General features: G+C 43.6%; 1 protein-coding gene across 1 annotated transcript; it reads right to left on the reverse strand.

Moving 5' to 3' along the window:
• Positions 1-4,222: 4,222 nt before the first annotated feature.
• Positions 4,223-8,815, reverse strand: SOSTDC1 (sclerostin domain containing 1). The gene is made up of 2 exons (XM_077303502.1): positions 8,449-8,815; positions 4,223-5,439 (listed from the first exon to the last, which is right to left on the reverse strand). Exons 1-2 carry the CDS (start codon positions 8,642-8,644, stop codon positions 5,024-5,026), a joined length of 612 nt encoding a protein of 203 aa, XP_077159617.1. The 5' UTR covers positions 8,645-8,815; the 3' UTR covers positions 4,223-5,023.
• Positions 8,816-23,345: the final 14,530 nt, after the last annotated feature.

Genomic DNA, 23,345 nt, shown 5'->3' on the forward strand with positions numbered 1-23,345 from the left:
AGGCTGTAATTTTGTCCATTACAGCAGATAGATCTATTTGGGGTCTGCACAAAATACTTGCTCAGCAACTGAAGAGGAAGCATCAAATGTAAGATTCCTTAGGACAATATGTGCTGAGGTCAAGAGTACAACCCAAAAGGGGGAGAGAAAAACTTCCCTGTACAAAAAAGATTACAAAAAAATTTGATCAACTTCTATATTTTTTAAACAATTACATGGTGAGAGCACATGCCAAGTTAAATACACTATGGGAGGGAACCTAACATCTAAAATCCCCATTGACATCAGAATGAAACAGGAATGTATTCTTGCTCCACATACGTGCAATTTTTTCCTTAGCAATCTACCTACCTGGATTTGCCTACCTGGATGGGCACCCTCCCCAAATAAAAGACCAACCACATTATTGCTCTATACAGGTGACATTGTTATCCTCTCAAGAACAAAGATAGGATTAATTCATTATTTAAAAGAATTTAGTGACTATTGTACTAAACATCGGAATAACTATGAAAAAACCAAAATAATGGTCTTATCGAAGGCAAGATACAAATATCATTGCCAGGTGGTAGGAAATCAGATTGAGCAAATGAATAATTTTAAATACTCAGATTTCTCCTATAATAGATGGGCAAGACACAGAAGGGAAGTTATAAGAACTGTAAAACGAAAAAAAATATTTATTATATATTTATATATATATATTATTTATTATATATTTATATACCACCCTCCCCTTAATGACCAAATTCTTCCATCAGAAAGGGAATAAAAATTTTACAACAGTACCTAAAGTATTTAAAATGAAATTAATCCCCCAGTTCCTTTTTGGAATCCCAGTCTGGATCAATGAATAGGAAAAATTACAGTTTTCTTTCATCAGGCAATTATTAGAAGTTCCTAATTGTGTATCAAATATGATTCTTATAGGAGAACTTAGACAACAGAAGCTAGAAACAAGAGCATCGCTGCCCATTTTTTTAATACTGAATTTGGATACATTTCTACCCTCAACCCTATTCATTGCTACCTGCTGAGTGACTCAAAACTCCCTAAGGATTTAATAAAATAGTCCTTCAGAAACTACAAAACATGGGGCTAGCTATTTCCTTTCTGGTTACACAAGAGGAACATACAGTTAGGAAGCAAATAACTCAGAGGTTGGAGGATTTGGACACTCAAGCCTTAGCCTCAACAATTACAAGTGTATGTTCTCCATGGAACTGGCATGCATTGCCAAAATACAAAGGTATGCTCCCATATCCTTATCCATTGTTCCTCTTAATATTTGTGAAACATCCCTGGAGGTGGAGAGTGTCCTTGCTGTCTGAGATGGAATGGGGCCAAACAGGGTGCGGCCAGCAAAGCCTGATTGGCCCTCCCTCTCACCCTCCTTCCCTGGACACTAGTCACTTTGCTCTCAGATGCCTGAGAGAGACACAGAGAGCCCTGCCAAACCACAAAGGACCCCTGATTATCTCCTATGGCTCCTGCTGAGAGAGAGCTGTGCCTGCTGGTGTCCCCTGGGTCCTAGAGTCCATTGCATTCCTGGTTGCAATGGGCTTTCTTGCTAGTTTACAAATATTAGGTGATCTGTCAACTAAAAGGGCTTACCTTAACATCTTTCCCTCGAATGTAGTGAAAGGTCAATTTTTACAAATTCCCTTAGAGTGCCAAATACTCTGGCCCACATTTTATTTGACTGTGTATAATGAAAAGACTTCCAACTCAGAAAAACAATCAGGGCAATAACCGGTATGGCTGCCTATACATAAGGGAAGACTGGGAACAAGCTGCTGCGAATTTCTCTGCTCTTTTTTTTCCCTGGCCTGTCTACTCTATGTCCGATCTTAAGACAACCCTGACTCAACAGCAGCAAACTGATTGATTTGCCTTCCCCCTGGTTAAATGTGCCAGGTAGACTTCTCATATGGACTCTGCCAGGCTTAAATAATAACTTGATGTGCAGCCATTAACCAAAGACATTCATCTCCATGCTAATAATAACACAACTATTTGTGGTCAGCTGCCATCCAGGACTCAGATCTGCAAAATCACTGTTCTGTTTTTGTCACTCTTCCAGCATATGATGAAGCTTGCTCAATGTGTTGGGTCTTTTCTTCAAATGTTTGCAACTTTTTTTGTAGCTGAGATTAAACTGCCTGCCTCCTGGTACCAGGTTCCCACTCCACTTTCAGTTTCCCCCATCCAAATCCTGTGCTCCCTGTTCAGTATAGTAACTGCAAACACTCAATTGCATAATTTTGTGGTACTTAACATGTTTCTGAAGCACTTTGCAGGTGTGCAAGCTTCATAAGTACACAGATTTCTTCAGGCTGGGGGGAGGGGGAGTTTTGAAAGGTTGCCCAGGTGGCCTAGAGCCTTTTGTATTTTTTGTGTGACAGATTTCCTGATAGCTGCCTAGAGCCCGTTGTATTTTTTCCCTTGATCAGGATTCTGTGTGTCCCCCCCTTTCAGGCCTGCTGTGAAGGGATCCTTTAAGGACCACTGACAGGGTCTGTGGCCATGTGTGTGCATCCCTTTTGAGGGGGAAAGCTTTCTCCATCTGCCTAATGGTTGGCTGACAGGAAGGCCACAGAAAAGCCCCTTCTCAGTTAAAACACTGCTATCCCTAGCTTCACTGTTGGAAGGAAGATGCAGCCAAGCCCCCCACCCCTCTCCAAATCAGCCATTTTTGCCTGGAGAGCTGATCTTTATAGAGGAGCAGTAATTCCAGGAGATCTCCAGGCCCCTCCTGGGGGTTAGCTGCCCCTGGGTGGAAGTGAGGCCTTAAAAGGATATAATGCCTCCGTGACCACCCAACCAGCCATATTGTACCCCCTGGCCTATTTCAGATCAAGAAAAACATTGCAGAGAGGAGGTGAGGCTGCCAGATAGGTGTAGGTTCATGTTCTGGAATTCCACATTTCCTGGGTGTGCAGTCCTTGAGTCAGGACTGCTGTGGATAGAGAGATATCTTCTTTTGGGGTTGCCAACTTCCCAGGGAGGGACAAAATCCACACCAAACCACCAGCTAGTGCGCATTGTATAACACACAACAGGCTTTACTACAAGTGGTTTCATAAAGCACAAACATTGTGCAGAGTTTTTAAGGTTGATTACAGGTTTTTTTTTGAATGGCAAATAAAGCCAGTTTGATACTCAGGAAAGTATCAGAATTCATTGTATATATCTAAATAAGGTGCTAAATTTTGACTTCAGGAATGGCCACACTCAGCACTATAAATATATGAATTGATCGTCTATACCCAAAACCAGAAAGCAATGGAGTAATTTTATTATTTTCAAGGAGTCCATATTTTTCATTTCCAAATGTACAGTGCAGAAACCTAATGTTTGAGGCTAGTCAAAACTATTAATAAGTACCAGCTGTTAATAGTTTCCCAAGACTTTTGGAAGCCAAAGCCATCTACTGAAATAGTTTTGTTTACACTGAATACTGCTACCAGATTTGGTTTCACACATGTGTTTTAAAACAATGTTTCATCACCTTTTGTAACATATATGCAATGAAAGAACCCAGTGGCCAATAGAAGCCACTTAGACCAACCAACCTTTATTGGGTAAGAGCCTTAAGGTGCTGTAGTAGACAACCATTGGTCAGTGTATGAACACTATGCACACTTTGTTCTCCATCATGAAGCCTGGTCCAAAATATTTTGTCAGTCCAAGGTCCAATCACAGACTCAGGAAGTGATAGCAACCATCTCTAATGCCATTGGTAGCTGGGAGGGGGTAAGCTAATCCCTTTGGTGCACCAGTCTCCTCATGCTTCCTCAAGCAGCCACTTGAAAGACTGGTTGAAGAACCAGCCTTATCATATCTGTCTGCAGAAAGTCCTGTTTGACCAAAAGAAACATTGTTACAAAAGAAATGAGAATGTCATCCACATGATAGGATGGCTTTCTATTATTTTGTCTTTAGTGAATTTTTTGTTACTGCTATGGCATGGGAGTTGTGCTTGCGGGCAGATATGTTCACACTATCACAGATGACCTCTTCAGAAAGGCCTGGGGTGGTAAGCAGAAATAAAATTAATCACATGATCCAGCAAAGCACACAGATGAGCTGCCACATGAAGCAATTTAGTCACTTCTACATTGCAGCTACAATCAGGAATATTGGCTTTTGTCTCTGCAGCATGAAGGGGCTGGTGCCCTGGATGTGTTATTGTATGTGCCAGATAAAACAGACAATGCTATTGATTTTTTAATTTTATTTTAAAAGGATGTTGGTATGAAGCATGAGCTATCTTTGAACGGCATACTTAAAAAATACATATGCATTTGTACAATTTATTTATAGAACATTTTTCAAAATGTCTTGTGTTGAAAATTATAACAAAACAAGATAAGAAATACCTATCTTACATTATGTACAAAATGTATATTCTAGTTTGATCACAAACTATAGGAAAATACTTTGTTGCATGGGGAATATGTGGTGAAACATCTTAAAAACAGGAAACACATACAAGCTTGTTAAATAATTACATTGACAAATAAATAGAATTTGTTCAGGTTAACTTTTTCAGCTGCTGTCATGCAGTTTTTGTTTACTAAACATCGTATGGATGAAGACATTTGAGTAGAAAGATCAACAGGCATGGTGCTTTGGGCTGACTGCAGTGTATTTCAAGGAACTTCAGTTGGAATATGTGGGTGCATCAGTAGACATGTTGATCTGGAAAATATGCTTTGTGGAAACTCATAACAGCAACTCTCTACAATATAAAATTTGATCAAGTGTCTATAGCAACATCTGTTTCAAAAAAAAAATCCCAGGGAAAAATAGAGTTTAGTAAGCAGAGATGGATGTTCATCTTGACATCATGGATGATTGCCGGAGAGATCCTTATGCACATAGTGCCCTTCTGAGTTTGGCCAAAGTACATCCAGCTGAGAAGCAACAATGTGTTTTTTGTTGTATTTTCAGGCAGTGATATCTATAGAAGCAGTGGACTATTAAAGAGTTCAAGTTCTATAATTCTGATGGCTAAATTCTAACTTGTGGTGTGCTTCATGGATTTGGTGTTTCTTTTCCTCTCTTTAAGGTGTTGTGCGGGCTTTGTTTGAGATGGTCCTTCAAAGTTGTGGCTAGATTCATTGTGTTGCCTGGTGTATCTCTTGCACTTACATGCTGTCACCACAGTTACTTTGTAGGTTCTTGTGCTTCCATCTTGGCACTGAAGCTGAATCCTTTGGGTACGGGTTTTGTCATTGACACACCTCCACTCCTGCGAACTCCTTCTGCTCCAGTACTTAGTCCCATAACCCCCTCCAATCCAGTTGGGTAATACTGGCAAAGGAAGGCACTCCCCAGCACATACCAACTCTTTCAGGGGATTTATACTGGTGCACTGGCCATCTGAAATGTATTTGGTAGATCTCAGTTCCCTGCAACCAACTTGAACACGACCTGTAAAAGACACGGAACACTGGAATCAATGCTCAGGTTCTAATGATTTATATTGGCTTATTAATAGCATCAAACAAAGGCCTGGTTCAGTGCAGAGTGGGTGACACATACACACAACCCCCTCTTTTTCATCATACTGATGATTTAATATATAAGCCATGAACTCCAGAATCCCAACCAAGATGTAGACTCTAAAGGTGAAACCTTGGTTTGTTGCACACTGGGAAATTTACTTGAACCCCTGGGTAGTTTCTTAGAATATTTTCCCCCTTTCATTTACACCTATTGTGTGCACTATTAACCCAGTGGAGGCTGGACATTGATCTGAGCCCTCTGAAGCTCCAGCAGTAATAAGTCATGTTCTGGATGAGCTTGGGAGCAATCCAAAGCAGGTTTACTTGGAAGCCAGTTCTACTTTATTTAATGTGGCTTACTACAGGGAGAATATCCTTTTGACTGGTTCCTGAATCTATAATGTACCATTTCAGAGCAACCATGTCAAAGTCAATAGGTCTGCTTTAGATTATTGACTGTAGCCTCCCTGCACATTAGTGATGTCTCAGCTACTGATGCTATCAGAAGTAATTTCATTTTATAGGTTCCCTTTCATCTGCCGTCCTTTCATGAAAACCTTGTCCTGGGTGTTGATTCAAAATGGATCTCCTCCAAGATGTAGAGTATAGTTGTGTACAAAAATTTATGTGTCAGTTTGGGAAAATGATCTCCCATATCCACATATAGAAATGCATTCTATCTCTAAGGAAAACTGATGCTTACTATGAGGGCAATGCTAAACATCTGTGCTCTGGACACTTTTGGGGGTGATAATGGGCAGAGCTATTTTTTCCTTCAGGCAACAGTATTACATTATTGCAACACAACCTGTACACGCTCTTTCTGGAAACAAATGATACTGTAAAATTTAAGGCAACAGTATTTCATCTTTTTTTTTAAAGGCAACTGACATTGTATCAGGAAGGTGCTGAACTAGCTGCAAATATGGGCAAGTTTGTGCTTGCTTGTATCTGTAGATATATCCTCACTGAAGTGAGCACCATTCCTTATTTTAATAATTACCTTTGGAAATGAACATACCAGGAATTTCTGTGTGTACTCTTTTCACACTTGCATTTTCATTGTCCACAATGATACCAGGAAGTGTGTGTTATGTGCTGCTAGCAATATTAAAACAAGAACTACCTTTACTGTGAATAACTATGGTTATGGGAACCCTGTTGGCTTACATTTGCTTGTTTGAAAAAAGGAAATCCACATGAACTAAAACTGCAACAAAACTTTTTCCTCCGTTAGCTCCTCAGACAGATCCACACAGAAGCGTTCCTCTTGTACAGGAGCCACACAAGCCAACTTAAAGTTGCCAAATAGTATCCTTTGTTTACTTATGAATGAAATCCTGAGGGCCTTTTGGCCCCATTGACACTGGATTCTTCTACCTGTCCTACCCCTTTTCTCAGGAACCAGCCTGAGTTCATCAGGGGCACAATTCACGAGCAAGTTCTCCTGTGAAACAGAAAAACTCTCCTGTCAATTGTGTCCCAACTCCAGATTCAGATATGCCGACCCTTCCCACAACTAGTTGTATCTCCACTGTGAACTGACTGTGGAAAGTCACCTTTGGGGGCGAAAAATTATCAGGTGACTGCGTTAGTTTTTGAAATAATCCTGCTTTAGAAAAATTCCACTGTGCTGGCTGCTTGACAAGTCTGAGGACGCCACCAGCTATGTCTCTTCTGCTGAAGACTGTTTCTGGAGGATGTTATTTCTGAACATCATAGCCTGCCTAAATCAGTTTGGCACAGGTTTGCCTTCTGCACCTGGCTCAGGAATGTGTCTGGAAGGAGGTGGTTACCACCTTGCATTGTCTTTCTTTTGGGATGTCTTTTTGCATGCCTAGTTAGCTTTCCCCCCCCCCCCAAAAGTAACAGTTCACTGACCATGAATGCCTATTGGGGTTGTTTTAGTAAATCTTGGAACTGACATTCTAGTCCATCAAAATGCAGGCATGCCTGGTGAAAGCCCAGGTCACCCACCTCTTTCCTTTGAGAGATATTTAAATCAAGGCAACCCTTTAGAGGGGCATCCTGACAAGCCAGGTAAAAAGCTTTCCTGCCTTTTTGCCCTTTCCCCCTTTTAAAAAGCAACAGGCGGCAGAAACACTATTCCAAGGACAAGCTGGAGCAGAGCTTCCAGGTAGGTTGCGAACCTGCTTTGTTTATACTGACTGAAGGAGCGACCCAGGTCAATGTTACAATCAGGAAATAAAAACAAAAGTGCTGGAACCCCCATCGAAGCCTTGCCACTGCAGGTAAATGATAGCTCTGGGAAGCCCCGAGAGGAAGTGGCGAAAGGGAGGGAGTTGAGCCTCTGCCCGCCCCCAGAGCAACTGAGCTGGCCAGGAAACCGATCAGACCGGCAGCTGGAAGAAGGCACAGCTGCAGAGGGAAATCCCGGCGCTCTCCGTTTTCTCTCCCACTCAGGGGGGTTCGTGCCTCGGACGCACAGCCTACCTGCTGCAAAGCCGCGGTCTCACTCGGACCTGGGCACAGCCCGGCCGCACGGGGAAGGGGGCGCTTGGAAGACCCTCCAGTACAGACGAGACGGAGCGGAGACTCCCTCCCACCCCCGATCCACTTCTAAGGGAAGCATCACGAGTGACAAACGAACACAATAAAGCCAGAGTCCAGCGGCACCTTGAAGACCAACGAAGATTTATTCAGGGCGTGAGCTTTCGAGTGCAAGCACTCGAAAGCTCACGCCCTGAATAAATCTTCGTTGGTCTTCAAGGTGCCCCTGGACTCTGGCTTTATTGTACTAAGCTCAGACCAACCCGGCTACCCATTAGAGTGGCAAACGAGTCCGGCTCCGGGATCACCCGAGGCGTGAAGCTACAGAAGGTGAAGCTACCTTGCCCGGGGCCGGAGGGAGAGGGAAAGGGAGAGAGGGAGGAAAGGGCGGCCGGCCGTCTGCCAGCTTTTCAGCGAGACTTACTGTTCCGCTCGAAGCCCGCGTGGCCGGGGTGCCTGCCTCCGTTCCGGGCTTGATTCAAGGTGCTGTTGCTGCCGGGGCTGGCTTTAGCCACTTGCGAGTAAAGGATCTCCGTGGCGTCGTTCTTGAAAGGCAGGCAGCTCTTCGGGAGCAAGCAGGCGAGCAGGAACGCCGAGAAGGGGAGCGTGGCGGGGATCATGGCGAGCTCGAGCGTCGGTCGGTCGCCTGCCTGCCTGCTCGATCCCCGGCCCTTCTCGCCTCGCCTGCTGCCTCCTTCCCCGCCGCAACTGGCCGGTGGGGCCTCCGCCGCGCTGCCTTTATAGAGCCCCCGACCGCTTGGCACGCGCTCAGGTGCGAAAGTTGGGGAGCGCCGGTGAGCGGCGGGGAGGGCGGGGGGTGGGATCCCCGGGAAAGAGCCGGGAGGCCCCGGCCAATCAGAGGCTGGGGGGAAGGAGGGGCCTAAACCGCTCCCTCCTGGCAGGATTCCTCGGGGGAGGGGGGAGAGGCTGTGAGCGAAGGGATCTCGCCCTGCGTGTGAGCGCCCAAGCAGGCTCACCATTGGAAGACTCGGCTTCTATTATTTATTTTATTAGATGAGATTTTTAAAAAAACAGCGCTCTGTTCTCCTTCCCCCTCCCTGCAATATGTGAGTGACTGCCTGTCTTCAGGCTTCCCTTATGCAAAGATTCAATGAGTAGCCGTGTTGGTCTGAAGTAGCACGATAAAATAAGAGTCCAGTAGCACTTTGAAGACCGACAAAGATTTATTCAAGGCGTGAGGTTTAGTCTGAGGAAGAGTGCTTGCACTCGAAAGCTCACACCTTGAATAAATCTTTGTCGGTCTTCAAGGTGCTACTGGACTCTTCCCTTATGCAAAGTTACTCCACAGGTAATGTGGCTGGGGTGGGGAAGGGCTTGCTGGTCTGTGAAGGGCGCACAGGGTTGCCAGCTCCAGACATTCTTCATGTTTAGGGGAGAAAAACATTCCAATGAAGGCAAAGAGGACTTTTGGGTCTCTCTCTCTCTCTCTCTCTCTCTCTCTCTCTCTCTCTCTCTCTCTCTCTCTCTCTCTCTCTCTCTCTCTCTCTCTTCCAGGCGCACTGAATCCACCCAGGGGACCGGTGCTCTGTGTGCTGCGGATAATGTAATGATGGCCTGGAGACATATTTTAATAATGCAGCTTTGATCACAGCCTTTCTTTCCCAAAGCAATGTTTGCGCTCCAGGATTCTCTCTCCTCGATCTGCAGGGTGTCTGCTGAACTTCTTTGGCGGAGTTGACGACAGCCTAATTTCTCTGGGGTTCACAAATCCGTGCCTGTTCTCTACAGTGAAGAAAAGTTTGTTGGAGAACATTTCATGACTCACCTGCCTGAAGCAAGCCTCATTAAAACTACTGGCAATCAGAACCAAAGTGGGACCCGGGGAGGCCAAAAACTATGTCACGTTTAAGAGGACCCCAAATGTGTATGAATCAGACACTGAAATTTAGTCTTTTGATATATTGCATTTACAGGCCAGTCATAACCAGAGGCTGTAGTTAATGTAACTTGTGTGTCACTCCAGGTCTGGTGGGAAACATCTTAGAGCAAGTGGTGCATGATGTGTGCGGCATTATTTTGAACAGATGGCATATTTAAAGAATGCTAAATTGTGTCTCGCTTAACAAGGTACTTTATGGAGAAAGGGAAAGCTCATTGGGGCTATAGTGATGATATCATCGCTGTATCAGAATAATCTCTTTATTAAACAAATACAGTGACCATAAAAATAGAAGAAGAGCCCTGTTGGATCCTGCCTCACGCACTGACCAAAAATAGGGTGTTGAGCCGAAGTCCTTCTCTTAAAGTTGCCTCCTGGCACAAGTGTTCAAAGATTTTCCATCTCTGATCACTCCATTCAACAAAGTTGAAAGGTTTTCTTTCAACATCAGAAGACTTCTGTCAACGTTAACTGGCTCTCTTGCCAGAGGAAGCACTACTTAAGTTGGCGGAAAGAGGAGTTGCTTAACTTGGAAGACGGTTTCTAAAGCTGGAGAAAGGCTTCTGACTAGCTGAATGGAGTGATGGCAGATAGCTTATCTTACTATAATGCCATTGTATTATCAGATTTGGGGATGTTTCATGAAAGCAACTACTGGTACAGCCAATTTTAACCATTTACATCATATTCTAGAGTGACAGGATATGCCAATACCATCTGCCTGGTGGATTTGAAGAGATGACCCAAGAAATATTGGGAACTCTTACATTCTGGATTTCCCGTCAATGGAGTGCTATTAATGTTCCCTCAGTAATATGCACATTAGGGTGGCCATTCTGAACTGCAAGATGGCACACCTACTTGGCTGTAATTCAGTCTACAAGCTGGTCAGTCAGCAAGCTTTACCACTTGCATGCAAGCATATCTGTTTGCAGATTGATGAGCATAGGCTTTGCACACATGAAGAGACAATAAAAGACAAATCTGTTTGTGTGGCTAGTCTCCTTTGTTTCCTGAGCAAGTTACAGTATGTCGTTGATAAATGGGCTGTCTGAATTTTTAAACAGAGGCTAGATAGCCATCTGACGGAGAGGCCGATTCTGTGAAGGCTTAAGGGGGTGGCAGGTAACAGTGGATGAGTGATGGGTTGTGAGTGTCCTGCATAATGCAGGGGGTTGGACTAGATGACCCATGAGGTCCCTTCCAACTCTATGATTCTATGAATCATTTCAAAGAAGTACAGTTTGCACCTCTGTGGTACTTTGTCATAGGCATCTCTGCTGCCCTTCACTGCAGAAAAGACCTGAAGGTTCTGGCTGGTCCTATAACTGTTCTTAGCTCCTGAGTAACTTATTGCTCAACTACAGGCTAAACTGCTCCCAGACTGCCCACCGCTGCCTGCTGACTCAGTTGGCGGCCCACCTGCTTGACTATTTCCTGGCTTGACTCTTTATTTGCATCAAGGCCACCAGCCTTGAAATGGTTGGGAAAGGTTACTTGGGCCAACTGATTTGTGGAACACTGCCATAGGAACAAAGCTAGCAGGAAGATTCATATCTCAGCATAGAGCAGTAAGTAATAAATAACTAAATAAGTTGAAATGAGTGGCATTCCTGTGTATTGGCTCAGTTTGAATTTGGTGGTGGAAAGTGCTGTCACGTCTCAGCCAAGTTATGGCAGCCCCATAGGGTTTTCAAGGGGAAAGAGGGGTGGCTTGCCATTGCTTTGCATCCCAGTGTTCCTCCGTCATCTCCCATCCAAGTACTAATGAGGAATTATCCTGCTTAGCTTCCAAGATCTGACAAGACTGGTCTAGCCTGGACCATCCAGATTAAGCTAGCATGTTTTATACCATCATATATTTATTGATCTGCGGTATTTATATAATCTATTGTTTTATCGACTTGTTTCATTAACTCGATTTAGTCATGAGCCACCTCTGGCAAGTCCAGAGAGATGGCATACCATGCTAAGTCCATAAATAAATAGATACTATCTGGGATGAGAACCAAATGGTAGCACGAGCAATTTCTAGTCACCTCTTAAAGAGAATCCCCAAAGCCATGGAAAGCATTTTGACTAGACCAGAGACTGGTTGCTAAAGGGCCCTTTTGTACAGCCCTTGTTCTTTGATTTACATTTCAATCTATTTTAGTCCCATTGGCTTGAGTGGGACTAAATTTGGCTTAAACTGCAAAATACATGGGATTTACTGTGTGACATATCTCCAAGCCTTTAACTTGGTTCATTCAAGTTAATGAGAACAATGTCGCTAATGTGACAAATGGAGGATCAAGTTACGGATCATCACCGTGTGTGTGTGTGTGTATGTGGAAAAGGCAGAACTGCATGAGTGTTGAAAAGCCAAAGTGAGCAGTCTTGGCAGTTGTAAGCAGGAAGGCTCGATCGGTACCTGCCTGCATTAGAACTGGCCACACCCTTTTCTGGAATAGCAAGAATGTTGCAGGGTGGAACGGAGGTGTATTAAGCAGAGCTTTGTGTGGAAAAGCTTGATCCGGACTTGGCGGTCTTGTGTCTAGCCACAGACAATGAGTTCTCTGCTTTAAAACACATCCAATTTTACCCGCAAAAAATTACAGACATGATGAAATCTATTTCCCCTTTTAAAAAGCAATTATGAAGCAAGGCTCTCCTGAATTAAACTGTTCATAAGGGCATGTTCAGCAAAGAACCAGCTGTATCAGAAAGATATTGTGTATTAAAGCACAGCAAAAAGCACACATTTTTAATGCATTACCTGTTTTCTGAACATTAGGCAATAGAGACCTCCAAAGGCTCAAAAGACTTGAACACCCTGACCTTCAACAGTCTCAGCAAAGGATGTAGCTCCTCTCCTTGCAGAGCTGTGTCTAGAAAGGCCGAACCTCTTAGGCAGCCCCATTTTCAAGGAGATCTATTTGAAACTCAAGAACATTCTGTGGGCCTAGGGCTGTCAAGTCTGGGCCGGGACATTTCTAAAGATTTAGGGGTGGAGTGTGGGGACAGCAGAGACTGAGGAAGGAACTCAGCAGGGGTGTGATGCTGTCGAGTCCACCCTCCAAAGCTCACATTTTCTCATGGGAATTGATCTGGAGATCAGTCATAATCCCAAGAGATCTCCAGATGCCACCTGGAGGCTGGCAATCCTATGTGGGTCACAGGTTGGCATTAGTTCACTTGAATCCTTTGAAGTTAATGGACTGGAAATAGTACTTCACAATCTTTGGAATGCTGCAATCCATATGTGTCTTGAGTTTTGACTGTAGGGCTCATCTCAAATGCTAATTCTAATAACAGTACTTGTAGCTACCATGGCAGTAACCCCAGCTGTTGCATCCAACAAGCATCTCATTCTGCCTGAGTAACCAAAAGGTCCAGCAGTGCAAAATGCTGCTGTGTGAGGGCTGAGGTTGCAGGACATATCTGTGCATCCATCTGATCAGGAGGATACTCAGCAAACTAATTAACTGATTCTGGTGTTGATTTCCAGAAGCAAACCAGCCCTAGTCATGGTTAGCATGAACACAGATTTATCCTGAATCTGATGTTTGACTGTGCATGCAGGTGTGTCTGCATATACACAAGGGTGTATATATACAAGGGTGTTGGGTTATTGTTGTTTTTTAATGCTAGGAAATTATACTCTTGCAGAACACTGACTGTATGTATCAGGATGCGCTCAGAATTTACTCTGGACAATTCTGGCTAATTTATATATTGTCAGTGTGGGAAGATGTGGACATAGTCTATTAAGGAATTTTTGACTGTGACAAAGAAAAATGAAAACTCAGTGCACCACTAGAGTTTTTCAAATAATCTGAATCTGCGCCCTACAAATTAGTGAAAGTGTCTAAGCCATGTTTTTTCTAATAAAATTCATGTTTGCTCCTCGTTTGATATTTTCCAGATGTTTTGATATCTTTTATAGACTGTTGTGGTCAGAATTCTATCTAATGCCTGTGCTTCAGGAGTTATTAAAGTTTTTGTTGTTGCTTTTGTAACACATGGGTGTCTGTCTCATGCACATCAAATCTGCAGGGCACCATTTCTGTGATTTTGGTATATGGCAACAGTTAGGTCAGAGAAGCTGGAAATCAGGGTTGGTTACCAGGCAGACACACCTTTTCTTAATGGACTCTGTAATCTGGTTCTGAGTGACCATCTGGCTCCTGGATTCTAAATACTGTGTTTTATCTCTGTCTTTGATCAGAAGACTGTCAGCATAACTCTGATGAAGCTTTGCCCAAGTTACCAGTTCCTTTGTGCTCTCATGCCTCGATTGAATAAGTGAAACATCCTGTATATCAGTTGCTTGCAGTGTGGAGCTTTAAAATATGGCTCCTTGATTAATTAATAGGGTATTAACCATAGGAAGTATACAGCCTTTGAAGTCTATATTGCCTTCCTTTGTGCCTCCAGGAAAAAAAAATATTGCTATTGATCTATAAAGACCTAACTAGTTGGACTTATGCCTGACAGATCTTCTCTCCAAATTGTTATCACAGTGACAGATGACAGTTGCTACTTCCCCAAAGCTCTGACTACTTTGGGACCTGGGGGTGGACATTTACTCAATAAAAGTCGCATTTGCCTGTCAGGACAGCCAACAATAAAAGTTACACCCATCTTGCTTTTTTCTGCTGCTTCTTGCTAGACTCTGGGGATGCTACGCAGCTTGTATGGAGGTGGAGTTATTTTCTGCATACATATTGAATGTAACGTCAGGTGACTGGGCAGCAGCTGAGCTACCTAAGTTGGCCCTGGGTGGAGTTAAGAGCGTGAATTCTGAATGAGAAGTCGTCTTCCCCCTCCCGTTCAGATCATGGTTCGTAACTCCCTGGGTGGCCTTAGACAAGCCACTGTCTCACACCCTTCGCTTCAATCTGTAATATGTGGATAATAATACTGCCCGGAGGGTGTCTTTAATAATGCATGTGAAGCAGTTGAAGAACATAACAAAACAATGCTGTGCTCAACTGATCTATGGGGGGAAAGCTGTCACTGCAAACAGTTATGACTGATGATATACCTTCACCTGGACCAGAATTTGGCAGCCAAGCTACTGTCAAGTGTGGGATACTAAGATCGTGTCTTCCCTCTCCTAAAAGATCTGCTGCCTGCCTAGCTTATTTCCAGGCACAATTATAAGTGCCAGTACTTGAGAGTCATAGGGTCCTCACCGGAATGCCTTGGAGGGCCCATATCCAGCCTGTGCTGAGGCAGCTGCATTGGTTGCCAGTTGCGGCCCAGATCAAGTTTAAGGTCTTGGTATTGACCTTTAAGGCCCTTTGCAGTCTTGGACCCATGTACCTGAGGGACCACCTATCACCTTTGGCCTTCCAGACTGTTGTCTGGCTGTTCCCCATCTTTCTCTTGGCTTCCACAGAGATTGTTGTGAGTTGGAGCATGGAGGGGGGCTCTCAGCTTGAGCTGGTGAAGTCATTAAATATCTATTTTTTTAAAAATCCAGTCTTTCCAGTGCAATCCATTCTGATCCACTGAACAGATCTAAGTAGGATACTGCACAAACCCGCTTGGGATTGCACTGTGAAAACACAATCCCAGTAGAGTTGCACCCTTCTAAGCCAATAAAGTCAGTCAGTAACTCTGTATCCTGAGCTGACTTACTCAGAATCCTACTCAGGTCTGCTCAGTGAGGCTTACTCCCAGGAAAATGATTTTGGGATTGTAGTGTAAGAGTCCCTAATATCTCAACTGTCCAACGCTGATGGAGAGTGGAAGAAAGGAAAGTTGGGCTGTTTAGACTCCCCAGTGTAATTGAACTTGACCAACTGTGGAAAACTCATTTTGGGGAAGAGAACATCACATTATTCTCACATGGTTCAGCGTTTTCTCATGCTACAAAACAAGGTATTACTATAACTCGTTCAAAGTGAGTTATAGTAATACCTTGTTGAGCAGGGGGTTGGACTAGATGGCCTGTATGGCTACATTCTATGATTCTATGAAAGTGGAGATGTAGAATCAATCCCAGTATTTCTTCTGTTGGTTCAACATAGTTCTTTCTTACTACTAAAATGAAAGGATACATTTCCTCATTGACTGACTGAAGGAAAATTGCTGGTAAATGATGATTACACATTTCAAAATGATTCCCCAGTTCGTCAGGACCATTAATTATGCTTGTGTATTTCAGCAGAGTTGGGCAACCACATTTCTCTTTAGCCATTAAATCTTGCGTCTGGCAACTTCTGGGGATGGGAAAACACCCCTCCTTTCTTCCCAGTGTGCACATAGCAATTCACAGGATAAGCCCCGCGAAGGTCATGCAAGAGAATTCCCTTCCGACATAATATTATGGCCATTTATAAACCTGTCAAGATCCTGTCCCTGATGTGCCCCAGGCATGAAGACAATATTCAGAGGGCAGTGTATTTTTCAGAGCAAACACCTGTCTGCCAGCACAAAAGGTCCAGAGGGGGAAAGGAAGATATGCAGAGACAAGGATAAATTACCAGAGCAGAGGATTGCCCCTGACCATTTATGCACTGGAGGTTTCATGCTAGGCTGCAGTCTGGAGTTTTAGTCATGGCAGGTTGGCCCACCTCTTCCTGCACCCACACGGGGGAGCATTTGGCCCGGTGCACCTCATCCACCCCCAATTTGTGCTCCTGCACGGGAGCTGGGGCAGTGAAGTTCCCAGTGTATAAACGGTCCCTGCAATCCTCACTTTCATCAGTGTACATAAAAAGAAAGCTGAAGTAATTCCTACACTTCTCTAGGAAAACATAGGGAATGCTTTTGAGCAGATTGTCAGGGGAAAATAAAAGTCCAACGGACAGCAGTAGAGCTATTGCAAAGGAGACCCTAGTAGTGGAAAGTGCATGTTGGAATGAAAGCAGCAAGGGGCACGTCAGTCCTCCTAGAGCTAAGCTGTATGTTTCACCTCTGGCCAGTTTTCAAAGGGAAGGTGCTTGTAGGCTGCATAAAAAGGGAGAGGAGGCCCTTGACATTAATTGCTGTACTCATTGCAATAGCAAAGAAAGTCAGGCTTTTCCTCTCCATGAAGAGCCCTCACCCCAGCACAATGTGCTTCAAAGCAGAGTCAACTGCAGCTTGGAGCAGGATAAAAGAGCAAATCCAACATGAATATCAAGTCGTAATACACATAAAATTTTTCAGGACTTGAAAGAGCAACAGGTTTACATCATTTGAAAGGCTCATAAAGAATACATTAGAGCTACAAAATAGAAAAATGAAAAATATAACAACATTTAATATATTTTTTAAAAAAATAGTTCCATTTTCCGAGGGAATGTTTATTCCAAACATTTCAGACATTTAATAGAAAACAGGAGTATGGATTTGATGAGCGCGGGTAATCCTTTCTGATATGTGTTTCCTTTTTGAGGATATTTGCATACAGAGTTCTGTTTCAAGTTCCTTTCTGTTATACAGAATTTTGGCAGCCTAAATTGGGTTACGTTTTTTTATGCAGCCTCAGGTTTCTCCTAAGAAACATACTTTTCAGTTATGATGGAAATGACACTAGGGCGGAAAGAAAATCTAGGGACGTGTCCCATTCAAGGTTTGCCTTCAACTGAAATAGGGCTACTTCACACACACACTTAATTTGTCTACCTGAATAGACACATAGTTGGTCCTATAAATATGAAGGAAAACATTTTGTATGGAGTGATCTGCAAAGTATAGTTGTGATGCCCCATTCATATATGTAAGTCACTGCAACTTTCTTGCCAAATTCTTGTACACTTCAATTTTTGACTGCCCGCTACAAACAGATGAAAATATTCCACTGCTGAGGAAAGGCAGTACAATCACAATATGGTTATTATTTCAGGATTAATTTTGAAAAAAAATATGCCCAGAAATTTGTAACCAGGAGTTTCAAGCCAAGGTAGGCTCTCCCATCTTGGCAGCATATCACGCCAGGCATAACTACATGCTGCTGTTCTATAAAACGGGAGGTCAGGAGGGAGATTTTAAGTGCAGCAAGAGAGGGCTAATGGAAGGCCAGGGCAGAACACTTCCTGTTTTCACAACCAAAATTGTCCCTCCCCAATGGACTATTTGGGACACAGTATTCAACATGAGCAAAAAAAGGGAGCTGCTTTTGGATGGAAAAACCTGGGAAGGGGACAATTTTGGACCATTTCCTCAGTACAGGCTTACTTCTTTTTACTGGCAAGTTGAATTCACACTTTGACCTTGCATAAAGTGGCCAGAATTAAGGGAACCTAAGGCGGGACGCGCCACCGGCACCGGGGGTGCAAAATTCAGCTTTACTCCTGAGGAGGCAAAATGTGTGGACATTTTTGCATAGTTCAGTGATTTAAGAATGTTGATGCAGGGGGTTGCTCTTGTGCAAAAATAGTTAGTCTTGCCCAACAGCGATTTGTATCTGTCCCCCAACTCCGCATTATAGAGAATCTGCTGTGACTGAGTTACGAGACATTGATCTGCCACTACTATATCTAGTTTGGCCCTAAGAGTACTTAGTATTATAATATCTAAAACTGTAGTTGGCTGTACTGAATCACATATTATGGAAATACTGGTATGGCTACAACACCATGCTGTATGAATTAAAGGGACAGACGCATCCCATTATTCTTTGTACAATCCCATTCTGACATCTGTTACTAGCTATCAGAAGTATTTGCATTAATGCAAATTTTCTGCTTCCAATGTAGTTAGATATATAATATGTATGAAGTTTTTTTTTTGCAGTGTAATTTCCTCAGTAACTAGTTTGGGCATACTGGACTCTCCAAATGAGTGCAAATGTATAATTATTCAGATTGGTTCATTATAGTACCATATAGCCATTGATCGTGGTGTTAAGCCAAGGCAGGAATAATTGCACCCGTGGTTAAAAGCTTGCAACCCAGTCCTGTGCGTGTTTTCTCAAAAGCTCTCTCCCTCTGCATTCAATGGGATGTTCTCCCAAGTGAAATGGATATAGACTTCCAAGCATGCCATAAAACATGGGAACTTTGCAGAGCAAAGAGGCACAACGTTTTGAGACTCTTGAACTCCAAAGGACATGACTGCTGAGGAGGTGGTAGGGAGACTAAAGGGACAGAATTCCAGGTGCCTGGATCAATTTGAGTGTCCATAGCGGAGTTATGTGATTTGCTTTCAGATAATGCTTGAGTTGGATCTGGGTGGTGTTAAGCAGGGGCCTATAGGAATGTTTGTCCGGGGGCCTGTGGTGGTTCTAGGGTGCAGCTTAAATAAGGTTGATTAAAGCTGGGGAAAAGTGACTGAGGAGTACATCCTGCTAAGTCATGGATTAAACTTTTAATATAATATTGTGCTAATTGCGTTTAAATTTACTACTTTGTTTCTAATTATCTAAGTGTTTTGAAATGATTGAAAGGGTGCCTTAGAAAAATATGTACTCAGCAGCAAATCCATCCAAAAATCTGGCACCGTTGCAGGGTTTTCTAAACAAGCACTTGCCAAACCTGTTCTTTGATCCAACAAAACAGCCATAATTTAAAATAAGGCCTACAGGCTTTCAAGGAACCAGGGAGGGATTTCATTCCTTTCTCCTTCCTCTTTTCCCCAAGGGGACCACTTCACCTTGCTGGGAGTGTAATCTACAAAGTGCTGCTCCTTCCTAAACGCTGCCAGAATAAATTGGGTCTTTCTTTCTCTTGCTGTGTGTGCGGGGAGGGGAGCCCGGTGCCTTGTGTGGAATGCGACACATTCTCAAGGACCACATTCTTTATCCAGATGCAGAGCTGCAGCTTCCGCTGTACACTACGGGACAGGCTATGGCTACTTGTTTCAATTTAAGTAGCTGTACAGTGAATGTCGCTGAACAAAGTATTACTAAGATAAATGGCCTTGGCTTAAACTATAAAATCAGAAATATATAGAATACATCTAATTTAAATATATGGAACACATCTAATTTAGGTATAATTCAGTTTTACATCATTTGCAGAAAGCCAGGAGGATGGTACAGACATGGCTTCTAATATTTAGAGGGGTTTAATGCCCATTTATTTGTATTTCAGATTTTTCTGCAAACACAGGATTTTCCTTAAGTATATGAGGAAATCCCTCCTGCCTGTTTCTGGCCTGATCTTATGGATATTTAATCTACATTCTAGAGCTCAGTTCAGAATTTTATATAATTATGAGAAGGTACACAAGGAGAGCAAGAAAGCTGTAAGATCCTTCCATGATTCTCTCCACCAACTGCTATTTCCATGGTGTTCTGCCTCTGAAAATAAGGGTTGGGGGTGCCCAATTGATATGTCTCTTATAGAATGCTTACTCCTCCAAATATGTCTCTGCAGGGTGGTTCTTGTGGCCAGAAGCAAGCTAAACCAAGCCTCAGTACTGCTGGCAGAGACCTTTTCAGTCCTGGCCCTGACCTGGTGGGATGAGTTCCCAGGAGAACTGAGGGCCCAGATGGAGCTCACTCAGTTCTCCAGAGCCTGTAAGATGGAGCTCATCCACCAGGCCTTTGATTGAGGATAGAGCAGTTAAGATCAGCCAAGTATAAGCCATATGTTGTTGACACGGTATCTAAACTGAGCAGCTCCTGCATTGACTGAACTGGGCCCTAGAACATGAATTAAAAAATCCACATGGATGGTCTATGGATAGACCGGAAGAATTGTAATGGCCCAATCTGTGCCTGGTATTAAATAATCTAAGCCAGGGGTAGTCAACCTGTGGTCCTCCAGATGTTCATGGACTACAGTTCCCATGAGCCCCTGCCAGCAAATGCTCATGGACTACAAATGCTGGCAGGGGCTCATGGGAATTGTAGTCCATGAACATCTGGAGGACCACAGGTTGACTACCCCTGATCTAAGCTATTTGGAAATAAGTCTTACTACTATCAATGGGGCTTATTTTCAAGTCAACATAGATATGACTGGACTGTCTGAAATGGTTCCCAAAAGTAATTTTTCCCAGTCTCCTTCATAAATGAGTTCTTGCATATGCATATCTGTGCATCTCCTGATTGCCAGGTCTACAAACTCAGTTATGAACATGAAAGCCAACCTGTGCTTTTCCTGGCTCAGACATTTGCGTAAAGCTGAAAATTATCACCAGTAATCATGTTTTGGCAATCACAAATTTCGCTGATGATGCAGGAAGCAATTTGGCTTAATTATCATGACAGCCACTATCATAACATTTATTTTTCACTTTTCTCTGTGATCCAAGTCCACCTGTCCTTTATTGTAGAGCTCCATGTTACTATAGCCCAGATGGCAAGTGCTCACTTTTTAATAAGGATCTAATAGTCCCTAATGTTCCCTAAATGAGATGGATAAATGGGTATATAGCCATGTCTGTATTATAGTTCATCAGAAAGCGAACACTAAAGTATTTGATTTTTAGCCCACCTCTTTTGAACAACTTAAGGCAGGTTACATCAGACATAAACCCCAGAAAAAAACCCTACTCCATAAAACACAAAATTCCAGCAACAAGATGGCTAAAAATTGTCCTCTACCCACAGTCAATCCCTGAGGGAGGTTGAAAGATAGTACAGCATAGCCTGAGGGCAGGGGCCCTAGAACTTACTCCTGGTGGAACAGCTCCGTTTTATAGGCACAAACAAAGACCTGGTGGAACAGCTCCATTTTATAGGCCCTGCAGAACTTTGACAGCTCCATCAGAGCCCCCAACTCTCCTGGGTGCTCAGTCCACCAGGTCAGGGGCAGGACCAAAAAGGCCCTGGACCCAGGTCGAGGCGAGGCATATTTCTCTGGGGCCAGGGACTTCTAACATATTAGTTCCCACAGAGCAAAGTGTCTTGCGGTGGGCATAAGCAGATAAATAGTCCTTCAGATAGGCAGAATGGCCTTAAAGGTCAAAACCAAGACCTTGAACCTGATCTGAGCCACAACCGTCAACCAGTGTAGCTGCCTCAGCATTACTGGTTCTGGTCCACCCCTGTGAGGCAAGAGAGAACAACTTTGCTCCCCCCTCTACATGCCAGCCTTTTAAAAACTTGAAGATTGTTATCAGATCTCTTCTAAGTTGCCTTCGCTCCAAGCAAAAAAGACCAAGCTCCCCCAACCTTTCCTCATATGTCTTGGTCTCCAAACCTCTCACCATCTTTGTTGCCCTCCTCTGGACATACTCCAGTTTGTCTACATCCCTCTTCAACTGTGGTGCCCAAAACTGAACACAGTACTCCAAGTGAGGCCGAACCAGAGCAGAGTAAAGCGGTACCATCACCTCCTGTGATCTGGACACGATACTCCGTTTGATACAGCCCAAAAGCCCATTTGCCTTTTTAGCCACTGAGTCACACTTCTGACTCATGTTCAACTTATGGTCTTCTAAGACTCCTAGATCCTTTTCACACATACTACTGCCAAGACAAGTCTTCCCCATATTGGCGTATATGGTTTTTCCTACCTAAATGCAGAAATTTACATTTTTCCTATTGAATTTCATTTTATTCAGTTTAGGAATAGTAGAAATATATATATGCCTAGAAACACAGAGACAGGGAAGAGGGCTAGTATGGATTAGTGAGGGAACCCCAAAGAAAACATGACCTTGAAGGGCCCACATCTGCATTGGCCCACATTGGAGGGCCCACATCTGAAGCAGCTGCATTGGTTACCAATTGCGTTCTGGATCAAGTTCGAGGTTTCTGTATTAACCTTAAAGGCCATTTGTGATCTGAGCCCCACATATTTGAGGCACCACCTGTCTCCTTATGCCCTCCATAGGGTCCTTCACTGTGGGTTTAAATCTGCTGGTGGTCCCTGGCCCATGGAAGGTACACCTGCCTTGACTAGGGCCAGGGTCTTCTCTGTCCTGGTGCCAACCTAGTAGAATGAGCTCTCAGAAGAGCTGAGGGCCCTGAAGGAGCTCGCGCAGTTCCACAGGGCCTGCAAGATGGAGCTCTTTGGCCAAGAATTTGGCTGAGGCCAGGCTTTGGAAGATCCAGGGACCCTCCTCAGGATGCCTGGTACACCTAGGGCAGGAGGTGCTCCTTTGCTAGGCCAGCTGGGTGTGGAGTATAAGCAGTGGGCTGTTTCAACTTGCACTAGACTGATGGGTTCGGAGGGACGAAGAGAGATTATGCTGCCAGGGGTTTTATAACTGTATTTTATTGTATTTTATGGAGGTTTTATTGTAAACCGCCATGAGCTGGCTTGATAAAGTAGTGGCGGTCAACGAATTAAATAAATAGATAAAATAAGAACAATTTCTTCTCATAACTCAAAGTAAGCCTTCAGTATTGAAATAATTTCTCTGCCAGCCCCCTGCAGCATGCCACTTCTTGCATACTGTAGACTAGAAAGTGCAACTCTCCAGTGAAATCCTATGCAGTTATTTCAATCTAAACCAATTGATATCAAGGGTCTTAGTACGGAGTAACTCTGCATGAGATTGTACTGCAAAATTGGAGCAGCTGATTTGCGGCTAACCTTTGGAGTGAC

Source organism: Paroedura picta, chromosome 11 (assembly GCF_049243985.1).
Source record: "Paroedura picta isolate Pp20150507F chromosome 11, Ppicta_v3.0, whole genome shotgun sequence".
Lineage (NCBI taxonomy): Eukaryota > Metazoa > Chordata > Lepidosauria > Squamata > Gekkonidae > Paroedura > Paroedura picta.

Coding starts and splice junctions, on each gene's coding strand:
- SOSTDC1 (XM_077303502.1), bottom strand. CDS start 8,644: ATGATCCCCGCCACGCTCCCCTTCTCGGCGTTCCTGCTCGCCTGCTTG. Junction 5,440..8,448: donor CGCGGGCTTCGAGCGGAACA/GTAAGTCTCGCT, acceptor TGTCTTTTACAG/GTCGTGTTCAAGTTGGTTGC.